Here is a 13,146-nt window from a genome sequence, read left to right as displayed (position 1 = left end):
TGTTTGTGTGTGTATATGTGTGTTTGTATGTGTTTGTGTGTGTTATATGTGTGTGTCATATGTGTGTTTGTTATATGTGTGTTTGTTATATGTGTGTTTGTGTGTGTGTGTGTGTGTGTTGTGTGTGTTTATGTGTGTTTGTGTGTGTTTGTGTGTGTTTGTGTGTGTTATATGTGTGTGTCATATGTGTGTGTCATATGTGTGTTTGTGTATTGTGTGTTTGTTATGTGTGTGTTTGTGTGTGTTTGTGTGTGTTATGTGTTATATGTGTGTTTGTTATGTGTTTGTGTGTGTTATATGTGTGTTTGTTATGTGTTTGTTATGTGTGTGTTTGTGTGTGTTTGTGTGTGTTTGTGTGTGTTTGTGTGTGTGTTGTTTGTGTGTGTGTGTGTTTGTGTGTGTTATATGTGTGTGTTTGTGTATGTGTGTTTGTATATGTGTGTTTGTTATATGTGTGTTGTGTGTGTGTGTATGTGTGTTTGTTATGTGTTTGTTATGTGTGTTTTGTGTGTGTTTGTGTGTGTTTGTGTGTGTGTGTGTTTTGTGTGTGTTATATGTGTGTTTGGTGTGTGTGTGTGTTTGTGTGTGTGTGTGTGTGTGTGTTATATGTGTGTTTGTGTGTGTTTGTGTGTGTTATATGTGTGTGTCATATGTGTGTTTGTTATATGTGTGTTTGTTATGTGTGTGTTTGTGTGTGTGTGTGTTATATGTGTGTTTGTGTGTGTTATGTGTGTATGTGTGTGTTTATGTGTGTTTGTGTGTGTGTGTGTGTTTGTGTGTTATATGTGTGTGTTATATGTGTGTGTTATTGTGTGTTATGTTGTTTGTTATATGTGTGTTTGTGTGTGTTTGTGTGTGTTGTGTGTTTATGTGTGTGTTATATGTGTGTCATATGTGTGTTGTTATGTGTGTGTTTGTGTGTGTGTGTTGTATATGTGTGTTTTATATGTGTGTTTGTGTGTTATATGTGTGTGTTATATGTGTGTTTGTTATATGTGTGTTTGTATATGTGTGTTATATGTGTGTTTGTGTGTGTTTGTGTGTGTTATATGTGTGTGTCATATGTGTGTTTATGTGTGTGTCATATGTGTGTTTGTTATATGTGTGTGTTATATGTGTGTTTGTGTGTGTTTGTGTGTGTTATATATGTGTGTTTTATATGTGTGTGTGTCGTGTGTTTGTGCAGTGACCTGGAGCAGTTGGTGGGATCTCTGCAGACGTCCGTGCGCTCGGGTCCTGGAGCCGTGAGTCTCTCTGACGTGGAACATGCAGCGGTGAACCTGCGACGAGTCGGACAGGACATGGCTCTGCTCAAAGGTACAACACCAGGATACAGAAAGAGGGAGAGAGACTGAGAGAGTCAGAGACAGAGGGAGAAACAAAGAGCAAAGAGAGCAGAAAGAGAAGGAAAGGGAGAGAGACAAAGAGAGAGGGGGGCAGAGAGAGAAAGAGTGAGTTGCTGTTGTAGCCACAGTTGCCCTGGGGCAGACTGTCTAAAGCGAGGCTGCCGATCTGCACCATCGGCCCCTCCAGCCGCCACTTGCTCTTTCACCACATTCACACTAGACAATGTGGGTGAAGTGTCTTGCCTAAGGACACAAGGATTTGTGTTTTGTCGAGAAACACTGAGCCCGGGGAAGAACCAGGACACACAGGAGGGACTGAGTCTCTGGACTGACCCGGGAACACCTCAGGACGGACGGATGAATGGATGGAAAAACGGACGGATGGATGGACGGATGGACGGTTAGATGGATGGATGGATAGATGAAAATATAGATGATGGACGGATCAGATGGATGGACAGATGGATGGACGGACAGAAGGATGGACGGACAGAAGGATGGACGTACAGAAGGATGGATGGACAGAAGGATGGATGGAGACAGTTGGACGGTCAGATGGATGGACAGATGGATGGACGTACAGACGGATGGATGGACAGACAGTTGGACGGTCAGATGGATGGACAGAAGGATGGATGGACAGAAGGATGGATGGACAGATGGATGGACGTACAGACGGATGGATGGACGTACAGACGGATGGATGGACGTACAGACGGATGGATGGACGTACAGACGGATGGATGGACAGATGGATGGATGGACAGACAGTTGGACGGTCAGATGGATGGACAGATAGATGGATAGATAGATGGATGGATAGATGGATGGATAGATGAAAATATAGATGTATGGGCGGTCAGACGGATGGACAGATGCTCTAAACGTGTGTTGTATTCTGTTGTGTTGTGTTGTTCAGGAGAGTTCCCGCAGCTGCAGAGTCGTATGTGCTCGGTGCTGCGTCTGGAGGTGGAGGTCGTGCGCTTCCTCAAAGAAGAACCTCTCAAGATGGACTCCATGTTGTCCCGAATCAGGAACCTGACGGAAGAACTCAGCTCCCTGCACCGGTAAAACACACACACACACACAGAAACACACACACACACACACACACAGAAACACACACACACACACACACACACACACACACACCTGCGTACAGCAAAAAAGAGAGACCTAATCCGTGTTTTATTTTGTGTCTTCTTCTTCTTCTCAGGAGTGTGTCGGAGTCGTTCGTTCAGGCCAAAGACGAGCAGGGTTCCCCCAGACCCCTGCCCCGCTCCTCCTTCAGAACCCCACAAACCAGCTCCGACTCTGGGGAAACTCAGACGGGACCAGCCTCTCCTGTGACCCGGAGATCCACAACCTCCACACCACAAAACACCAACACAACTACAGAGGTGACACAGGTTTAGACCTGGTTTAGACCTGGTTTAGACCTGGTTTAGACCTGGTTTAGGGTTTAGTCCTGGTTTAGACCTGGTTTAGTTCCTGGTTTAGACCTGGTTTAGTCCTGGTTTAGTCCTGGTTTAGTCCTGGTTTAGTCCTGGTTTAGACCTGGTTTAGTCCCTGGTTTAGACCTGGTTTAGACCTGGTTTTAGTCCTGGTTTAGTCCTGGTTTAGTCCTGGTTCAGTCCTGGTTCAGTCCTGGTTTAGTCCTGGTTTAGTCCTGGTTCAGTCCTGGTCCAGTCCTGGTTTAGTCCTGGTTTAGTCCTGGTTCAGTCCTGGTTCAGTCCTGGTTTAGTCCTGGTTTAGTCCTGGTTTAGTCCTGGTTTAGTCCTGGTTTAGTCCTGGTTTAGTCCTGGTTTAGTCCTGGTTCAGTCCTGGTTCAGTCCTGGATTAGTCCTGGTTCAGTCCTGGTTCAGTCCGGTTAGTCCTGGTTTAGTCCTGGTTAGTCCTGGTTTTAGTCCTGGTTCAGTCCTGGTTCAGTCCTGGTTTAGTCCTGGTTTAGTCCTGGTTAGTCCTGGTTCAGTCCTGGTTTTAGTCCTGGTTCAGTCCTGGTTCAGTCCTGGTTTAGTCCTGGTTTAGTCCCTGGTTCAGTCCTGGTTAGTCCTGGTTTAGTCCTGGTTTAGTCCTGGTTTAGTCCTGGTTCAGTCCTGGATTAGTCCTGGTTCAGTCCTGGTTTAGTCCTGGTTTAGTCCTGGTTTAGACCTGGTTCAGTCCTGGTTTAGTCCTGGTTTAGTCCTGGTTTAGTCCTGGTTTAGTCCTGGTTTAGTCCTGGTTCAGTCCTGGTTTAGTCCTGGTTTCCTGGTAGTCCTGGTTTAGTCCTGGTTCAGTCCTGGTTCAGTCCTGGTTGTCCTGGTTAGTCCTGGTTTAGTCCTGGTTAGTCCTGGTTCAGTCCTGGTTTAGTCCTGGTTCAGTCCTGGTTTAGTCCTGGTTTAGTCCTGGTTTAGTCCTGGTTTAGTCCTGGTTAGTCCTGGTTCAGTCCTGGTTTAGTCCTGGTTTAGTCCTGGTTCAGTCCTGGATTAGTCCTGGTTTAGTCCTGGTTTAGTCCTGGTTCAGTCCTGGTTTAGTCCTGGTTTAGTCCTGGTTTAGTCCTGGTTTAGTCCTGGTTTAGTCCTGGTTTAGTCCTGGTTTAGTTTTTGTTTTAATTCTGGTTTTATTTTTCATCTTTTATGTAAAAAAGTCATGATGTAAAAACACAAACACCTCCTAAAGGCTTTCAGTCTCATTTGCATCTTACTTTAATATTTATATTTTTATTCATAAAGTCTGAAATGGAAAATTAGACGTTAGCTCCTCTCAAACTTTTTTTTTTTTTTTTTACTGCAAAATTGTCTCTTATGAGTTTTAAATTGTGTTATGATGTTGTTTCTCCTCAAAAACAGATCTGGATTTGTGTTTCGCTTCATTCACACATGTTTATTTAACCCTTTATTTTCTTTTAGTTTAGTCTCTCTACATCTCCAAACCTCAAAACGCTCTGTTCCACCTTGTGATGTCATCATGAAGTGTGATTTTTCGAGTTAACAGCTTCTTTTTTTTTTTTTTTTACCTTTAGTTCAGTCGAGATTGGAAATTTTTCAAGGACTGAAATGGTCCAAATGTTTCTAGTGAAGGTGTGTGGAGTTTAAAAACACAGTGGAGCTCTTCCTGTATCACCACATGATGACATCACAAGGTGGAACGGAGTGTTTTCAGTTTGTGTGAATTAAACAAAACGGGAAACACAGATCAAAAAATGATGTAAAATTGTGTTAATTTGAGTTCGTTTATGATCATAGGAAACAACAAGGATACTGGTTTAGTCCTGGTTCAGTCCTGGTTTAATCCTGGTTTAGTCCTGGATTAGACCCGGTTTAGTCCCGGTTTAGTCCCGGTTTAATCCTGGTTTAGTCCTGGTTCAGTCCTGGTTTAGTCCTATTTTAGTCCTGGTACAATCCTGGTTTAATCCTGGTTTAGACCTGGTTCAGTCCTGTTTTAGTCCTGGTTTTGGTCCTCGTTTTAGTCCTGCTTTAGTGCTGTTTTAGACCTGGTTTAGTCCTGGTTTAGTCCTGGTTTAGTCCTGGTTTAGTCCTGGTTTTAGACTGGATTAGTCCTGGTTTAGTCCTGGTCTAGTCCTGGTTTAGTCCCATTTTAGTCCTGGTTTAGTGCTGTTTTAGACCTGGTTTGGTCCTGGTTCAGTTCTGGTTTAGTCCTGGTTTAGACCTGTTTTAGTCCTGGTTTAGTCCTGGTTTAGTCCTGGTTTAGTCCTGGTTTAGTCCTGGTTCAGTTCTGTGTTTTCAGTTTGCGTGAATTAAAGGTTGTATGGAGGATTTTTGTTTTTGTTTTTTTTGGTTTTCAAGTTGTCAATGATGCATTATAGAGGGTGCAGTAGCCTTGTAATTATGATGACCAAAAAAAAGAGAATAAAAATTCATCAACTCTGGACGTGGTGGGGCTAAACATTTGCCAATAGATAACGACACTGCCTCGTTATCTGTGAGCTGACAGTGTCAATCAATCTCCCTACGTTTCTAGCGTAACTGACTTGCCTGCGCCGCCGGTACGTGGTTTACGTACGACTGTCACGCAGTCCACAGACGCAAGACGCACAGACGCTGTTTACTCCACCAACGCAACAGTTTCTTAGCGGCTTTTTTTTACCTTTTTTTTACTATAAACATCCTCCTTTTTCAGGACACGAGCGAAAGCGATATCCTATGTCTGAAAACGTAATTTTCAAGGCAAAGAAAGAGTCCGCTTGCTGCTTGCGTGTTGTAGCTAGTTCATTCGCACTGAATCTCCGCGCACTCTTCTCTGCACCCCTTTCCTGCTCCTGTCCCCGCTGCCCGTTCCGCTCTTTCCCCCTGCTTCCTCACTTCTCCGGGCACGGAATCTCCGCGCACCGCTCCCCTCTCCTCTTCTCCTCTCTCCTGCTCCGCTCTTTCTCCCTGCTCCTCACTTCTCGTCCGCGAACGAAATGTCCGCACACCCGCTCCCCCTGCTCCTCACTTCTCCACCTTGCCTAACCAACACTGTAGTTAGTTGTTTACAAGTCATGTGCAGCTCACCGGCTGTAAACAAAACCTGTTTCTGGCGTAAAGAGGAGGCGGGAGAAGGCGTTCTACGTAGGAGCTGTAGGGAGGGGGGGTGGTTTACGCATGCGCAAATTTGAAAAAGGACAAACAGTCGCTGGATTTCTCGTTCCTTGGAAAATCTATACAACCTTTACAACAAAAGGAAACAGAATCAGAAAATGTCATAAAATTTTTGTTCGTTTTTGATCATAGGAAACGACAAGGATTCCTCCAGACGGCAGCATGAGCCCGGACTCAAACCAGACCAAACCAGACCAAACCAGGACCAACCAGGACCGGCCCGAGTCCTCACAGTCCCAGCTGAACCAGTCTCTCCAGGATCCCCTCACCTCCAGAGAAAGTCCGACCCAGGACCCAGAGACTTCGCCAGGTTAGACTCTTTGACGGTTCTGTGTTAAAGCTGGATTATGTAGCTTTTCTGAGAGTCCGTCACCTGCTTGTTTCCATGGAGACGTCATTGCTCTGCTGAGAAAGTTCCACAGTGTGACATTAAACAGCTTTATTTGACGTTTATTCAATTACGAAGAAAAAGGATCAATGCAGAACTCCATGCCCCTGGTTTAGTCCTGGTTTAGTTCTGGTTCAGTCCTGATTTAATCCTGGTTTAGACCTAGTTTAGTTCTGGTTTAGTCCTGGTTTAGTCCTAGTTTAGTTCTGGTTTAGTTCTCGTTTAGTCCTGGTTTAGTCCTGTTTTAGTCCTGGTTTAGTCCTGGTTTAGACCTAGTTTAGTCCTGGTTTAGTCCTGCTTTAGTCCTGGTTTAGATCTAGTTTAGTTCTGGTTTAGTTCTCGTTTAGTCCTGGTTTAGTCCTGGTTTAGTCCTGGTTTAGTCCTGGTTTAGTCCTGGTTTAGTCCTGGTTTAGTCCTGGTTTAGTCCTGGTTTAGACCTAGTTTAGACCTAGTTTAGTCCTGGTTTAGTTCTGGTTTAGTCCTGGTTTAGTCCTGGTTTAGATCTAGTTTAGTTCTGTTTAGTCCTGGTTTAGTCCTGGTTTAGTCCTGGTTTAGACCTAGTTTAGTCCTGGTTTAGTCCTGGTTTAGTCCTGGTTTAGAACTAGTTTAGTTCTGGTTTAGTCCTGGTTTAGTCCTAGTTTAGTTCTGGTTTAGTTCTCGTTTAGTCCTGGTTTAGTCCTGGTTTAGTCCTGGTTTAGTCCTGGTTTAGTTTAGTCCTAGTCCTGGTTTAGTTTTTAGTTCTGGTTTAGTCCTGGTTTAGTCCTGGTTTAGACCTAGTTTAGTCCTGGTTTAGACCTAGTTTAGTTCTGGTTTAGTCCTGGTTTAGTCCTGGTTTAGACCTAGTTTAGTCCTGGTTTAGTTCTGGTTTAGTCCTGGTTTAGTCCTGGTTTAGACCTAGTTTAGTTCTGGTTTAGTCCTGGTTTAGTCCTGGTTTAGTCCTGGTTTAGTCCTGGTTTAGTTCTGGTTTTATAGCTCAAAAAAACCCCAGAAAAACAGCCATTCTGACTGTGAGCAGGGTCGCCTCTCCACAGATCTGACCTGTAACTCTTTCTGGTTTGGTCTCCGTGGAGATAGAAAGGTTTAATGCCACACTGCGAAACTTTCCAGGCCCGTGGAGATGTCGTTCTTTGCTAAAACTTGGTATTGGTTGATGTAAATTGGTCTGTTACGGTCAAGACAAACTGAAATCTTTATGGAGATAACCAGGCCAAGTTCCAGGTCAGATCTGCGGAGAGGCGAGCCGAGTCAGTGAGAACACACGACCTCCAGCATAACACACGTAATGGAGTAAATACAGTCTATCTCCAATTATAATTTAATGAAAAAGATCAATATTTTTGTTTGTTACGTCCAATCCATCCAGTATATAAACTCATGACTAGACTGTAGTGTATGTGTGTATGTTTAATGCTGTACTGTGGAACATTCAGAGCAAAGCAGCGTTTGGCAGAGCGCGTCTGTAACTTAAAATAATGTCAGGAGTGTAAATAAATAAAGTGAGTGTTGTTTTTTTTTGTTGCAGTTGGATCAGGAGCAGAGCAGAAGTCCACACAGGCTCAAGACTCCAAACATAAAGATGATTCTGGTGTTTTCAAAAGACCCGACAGACGTGAGTGTTTCTGATTGTCCAAAATTGTCCAGTTTGTGTATTTTGTGATTTCAATTTCTGTGTTTTTTCACCATCACATTAATTAAACGATCTATAATCAAAATACTCACATCTCTGGTCCTTCGGTAGATTTTTTGTCCCATTGACTCCCACTCAAAATGGCTTTGTTTACTGCCATAACTTTGCCAGGATATGTTTACTTGTTGATTTATTTTTCATTCTTTGGTGTTGAAAATTTTTAGTTTTTGTGCCGTTCTGATTTTCTGATATTTTTTTTCTTTTTTTTAACTGTGTGTCATTTCAAGTTTTTAAACCAAAATACCAAATATATCTTCGATTTTTGCAATTTATATGAATTTTAAACTAAATTGTACTTAAAAATGTATGGTATATTTATACATGAGTATTTATAGAGAGATAAGAGTTGTAGAAATGTAAATTTTCCCTTTTCAAATGTTTTGACAAGATCTTAGTGTGAATTATTACAGTCAGAATATAAATTACGTTAGATCAAATATGATTAATTTCCTTTAAACACAAATAACATAAAGTAAAAAAAAAAAAGATCCAAATGTGCTACAGAACACTTGGACTTAGACTTAGATTCATTTATTTATATTTTTTGTTTTTATTTTCTTTAGCGTCACAAAATAAATCCAGCAGAGCCATCACGACGTCTCCTCCTCCTCAAAGGTCAGTGAACGCACCACTTTTTATCTTATAATACCATAAAATACACAAATAAAATATATCATTATGCAATATCTAGGCCTTTTTTTGTTAAGTCGACCAAAATTTGTTAGTTGAGTAAACATTTCATTTACGATTTTTATGGGACAAAGCAGAGAAATGAGTGAGCTGAACATTTGTTTTTTGTTTTAATTTGTAAAAATGCAGATTAAATCATATAAATACATTGTTTTCTTGTACTTTTTTCTGCATAAATACTAGTAGTAGTTTTTGTGTGAGCTCCCCCTGCAGGTGAAACAGAGATACAGAAGAGTTTTTAGAGCTTTTTAGTCTTTTTAGTCGATCTGCAGAACATGTCCAACGAGAATTTTAGACTTTTAGACCAATTTTATTGATCCACAAGTGAATTTATTTGGACAGAGCAGCTCACACATCACAATATAATATAATAACAAAGAGAAAAAATGTGTTTAGTCGAGCACAGGCCCAGTATTATGTGTAATTCATTGTGTTTTAACAGGTCTGCGGTCGGCTCCAGCGTCACAAACACAAAATCTGTGGAGGCCAAAGAAGCAGCTGGAGCTCCGGTGAGTTTTAAATGTGATTTTTAAAAATACTTTCACTTTTTACTCTTTAAGTACTTTTTTAAACAGGTACTTTAATACTTTAAATTGAGTATTTTTTGCTCCGGTATCTGTACTTTTACTTAAGCGGCAACACAATAATGGGAAAGTAAAAAAAGCCTAAATATATAAAGTTACCGTATTTTTCGGACTATTAGGAGCACTTAAAATCATTTAATTTAGTCAAGAATCGACAATGCGGCTCATGTATTAATTCTGGTTGTGTTTACTGACCTCGGACCAATTTGATGTGATACACGACGCTCAAAAATCTGTCAAAATGTTTTAGTACGGTTTTAGTAAACTATGAAGTCGCTCTGTTTGATGGATTGTCGGAGTATTATGGCGACTGGAGTCAGGAGCCTTGCGGAGTAAAGGATGAAGTCTTGTACTATGTCGGCGTTTATGACATCAATGAAATGCTACAGAGAACATTTGTCCGTTCATATAAACGTTCGATCTGCAGACATACTGTGTAAGTTTCACATGAACCATCTCCAACACGACATACACAGAACAGACTCACCATCAGCAGAACATCCCTCTGTCACAGAAAGAACACTCATATTCCATTGAGTCACTGTGTCCTTTAGTCTGACAGAAACTGAACAGCATCAGCGACACAAGGAGCAGCTGTTTCAATCAGCGCTTATAGTTTATGCAAATGAACCATGTGGTTTTAAGTTTTGTTTCTGTAAAACCTAAACAAATGTGCACAAAGCTGCATTAAACACATTATTACTCAGTGTATATTTGAGTCGTCCTCGTAGGAAATAAAAAAAAAACTAAATTAAATTATGGTCCGTCCATATGAAATCAGCCGCCCTCCACTATGATCCGTCTCAGATTTGGCTGAAAAATTATGAAAAAATGTAAAATTTTAGCTCAATCCCTTTAGTCGTTCCTGAGTTATGGTCCGTTGAAATTTTGTGGTCATACTCACTTTTTCAGAAACCTTAATTTATAAACATGTTTGAGAGACCATAACTTCATAAAAACCAGAGCTAGGAAGCTGAAGTTAAATATTCCCCAAGTTTCTTCCATTATAACAAGCAATTAGTGTCTATTAAGTCTATTAAAGGTAATTGAACCTTTCTATCAGGTGGAAAAATCCCTAAACTCCTCCAAAAATGACCCGTGAGAGCTCATTTTAAAAAAATTCCGTTTGAAATTATGTTAATAGTAGATGTTTTTATTAATTTAATCAGAATATGCCAAAGTTTCTCTGGTAAAAATTTTATCAACATCTAACTGTGTCCACATGGGGAACAGAGGCTCTAAAGAAGTGACCAAAAAGATCATATCTGTTCTGTGACCAGATTTGTGACTCTACACCATCCACATGAAAACTCAGAAAAGTGTGAGATTTGTGTCAGAAATGTTCATTCTCTCAAATATTCAGGTTCAACAGTTAGTTTGTAAATATCTACTTGGAGTAAATAAATCTTGGACCTCAAAAATTGAAAAAAAAATAAAATTGAGCGACAACCAAATGTGAGATTTTGGGGGCCCACAACGCCCCCCTTAATAAAAATACCCAATATTTAACAGCAGATTTAGAATTTGTGACCCAAAATTTACAGTAATACAATTTTCAGCTTCCTAGCTCTATGTTTTACGAAGTTATGGTCTCTCAAAAACACTTATAAATTAAGGTGTCAGAAAAAGTGAGCATGACCCCAACATTTCAGGGAATTTCAAGGGATTGAGCTAAAAATTTAGATTCATTCATTTGAAAATTTTAGAAATTTTAGGGGATTCCTTGAAAACGGCTGATTTCATATGGACGGACTCAATATCTACATTCACATTCATAACACACATTCACCAAGAATTACGCCACGATCTGCCGATGAATCTTGGACGTCTGGGCTAAAGGATCAGTCTCAAGTGTCGTCCGTTTGTTTCGCTTAATGCGCCTTGTAATCCGATGTGTTTTGCGTACGAAAATAGACGAGAGAATTCAACGTTATTGATATTGCGCCTTTACATTCCGATGCGCCTTATAGTCTGAAAAATACGGTATTTAGATTTGAATGCTAAATGTTAAGAGGTTTGACCACAGAATGAGTCCGGTGATGGTTTATGGACTGAAAAACTGAAGAGGAGAAGTCTGGAATTTTGTCTATGATGCAACAATTCAGGCAAAATACAGTCGGAGCATTTTTAGCGCTCAGGGAAAACGAGTTTAGATTACTAGATTTGTTTTAATGTTTAAATGTTGTTGTTTTTTGTTTGTTTTTTTTCAGGTGGAGCGAGAGAAAGTGCAGGTGACCAAACCTCCACGACAGCCTCCAGAAGTCAAACCCAAACCCCCCAAAAGTGCAGCAGCTCTGACGGGGAACGCAAGCTTCAACCACTGCCCCAAAACCACCGCCACTACTACTACTACAAATACTGCAACAAGTACTTCAAATACTGCTACAAGTACTTCAAATACTCCTACTGCGACACCAGACAGCAGCAAGGAGGAGAACAACAACACGGCAGAGGTGAGAAATAACAAAACTCTTAGAAATTACTGTAAAAAGTCAAGACAATTTAATTTAATAAATGTAAGATACTGTAGCAGAGGTGAGGCTTACGAGTCGTGACTTGGACTCGAGTCACTATTTTTAGGACTTGAGACTTGACTGGATAAAATTAAAAGACTCGATTTGGACTTGAAGGTCAATTTGAGACTCGGACTTGAGACTTGTGACTTGAGAAGAGTTGAACAAACTGAAACATGTCCCTCTCACTTAGACTTAGACTTAGAGACTTAAACTTAGAAACTTAGACTTAGACTTAGAGACTTAAACTTAAAACTTAGAAACTTAGACTTAGGCTTAGAGACTTAAACTTAGAAACTTAGACTTACAGACTTAGAGACTTAAACTTAGAAACTTAGACTTAGGCTTAGAGACTTAAACTTAGAAACTTAGACTTAGGCTTAGAGACTTAAACTTAGAAACTTAGACTTAGACTTAGAGACTTTACCTTAGAAACTTAAACTTAGAAATTTAGACTTAGACTTAGAGACTTAAACTTAAAAACTTAGACTCAGAGACTTAGACTTAGAGACTTAGACTTAGAGACTTAGACTTAGAGACTTAGACTTAGAGACTTAGACTTAGAGACTTAGAAACTTAGACTTAGTGACTTAGACTTAGAGACTTAGACTTAGAGACTTAAACTTAGACTTAGTGACTTAGACTTAGATTTAGAGACTTAGACTTAGTGACTTAGATTTAGAGACTTAGACTTAGTGATTTAGACTTAGAGACTTAGACTTAGAGACTTAGACTTAGACTTAGAGACTTAAACTTAGAAACTTAGACTTAGACTTAGAGACTTAAACTTAAAAACTTAGACTTAGGCTTAGAGACTTAACCTTAGAAACTTAGACTCAGAGACTTAGACTTACAGACTTAGACTTAGAGACTTAGAGACTTAGAGACTTAGACTTAGACTTAGTGATTTAGACTTAGACTTAGAGACTTAGATTTAGTGACTTAGACTTAGAGACTTAGACTTAGACTTAGACTGATTTAGACTTAGACTTAGAGACTTAGACTTAGTGATTTAGACTTAGAGACTTAGACTTAGACTTAGTGACTTAGACTTAGAGACTTAGACTTAGAGACTTAAACTTAGAAACTAAGACTTAGACACTTACACAGACACACACGGTGAATAAAAAACCTGCTCAACCCTTCGGGGACCAGGTAATAATGATAATGAAGGCACAAAGTTTATGGTTTATAATTGTACAAAATAAACAAAACTGAGAATGAAAAATGTAAGGATATTTTTTTCTTGGTTTATGGGCGTATAAACTAACAACAATGACAACAAAGGCACAAAAGTTTATCGTTCATGACCACACAACAACAACAAACCACAATGAGAATGAGTTTGTTTTCGTTTA

General features: G+C 40.2%; 1 protein-coding gene across 1 annotated transcript in view; it reads left to right on the top strand.

Moving 5' to 3' along the window:
• The first annotated feature begins 1,297 nt into the window (after positions 1–1,297).
• The window catches only part of LOC110169136 (sickle tail protein-like), a 17,069-nt gene continuing 5,220 nt past the window's right edge, over positions 1,298–13,146 (top strand). Inside the window, exons 1-8 of the mRNA XM_055151457.1 lie at positions 1,298–1,317; positions 2,266–2,413; positions 2,563–2,746; positions 6,059–6,236; positions 7,837–7,923; positions 8,565–8,616; positions 9,134–9,200; positions 11,486–11,728. Coding sequence (XP_055007432.1) covers positions 1,302–1,317; positions 2,266–2,413; positions 2,563–2,746; positions 6,059–6,236; positions 7,837–7,923; positions 8,565–8,616; positions 9,134–9,200; positions 11,486–11,728 — 975 coding nt within the window. The 5' untranslated portion in view covers positions 1,298–1,301. The remainder of the gene's footprint in view (positions 1,318–2,265; positions 2,414–2,562; positions 2,747–6,058; positions 6,237–7,836; positions 7,924–8,564; positions 8,617–9,133; positions 9,201–11,485; positions 11,729–13,146) is intronic.

This window comes from Boleophthalmus pectinirostris, unplaced genomic scaffold, assembly GCF_026225935.1.
Source record: "Boleophthalmus pectinirostris isolate CB_2022bp ecotype Guang Dong unplaced genomic scaffold, ASM2622593v1 HiC_scaffold_16, whole genome shotgun sequence".
In the NCBI taxonomy this organism is placed as follows: Eukaryota; Metazoa; Chordata; class Actinopteri; order Gobiiformes; family Gobiidae; genus Boleophthalmus; species Boleophthalmus pectinirostris.
This window is presented reverse-complemented; position numbering and strand designations above follow the sequence as displayed.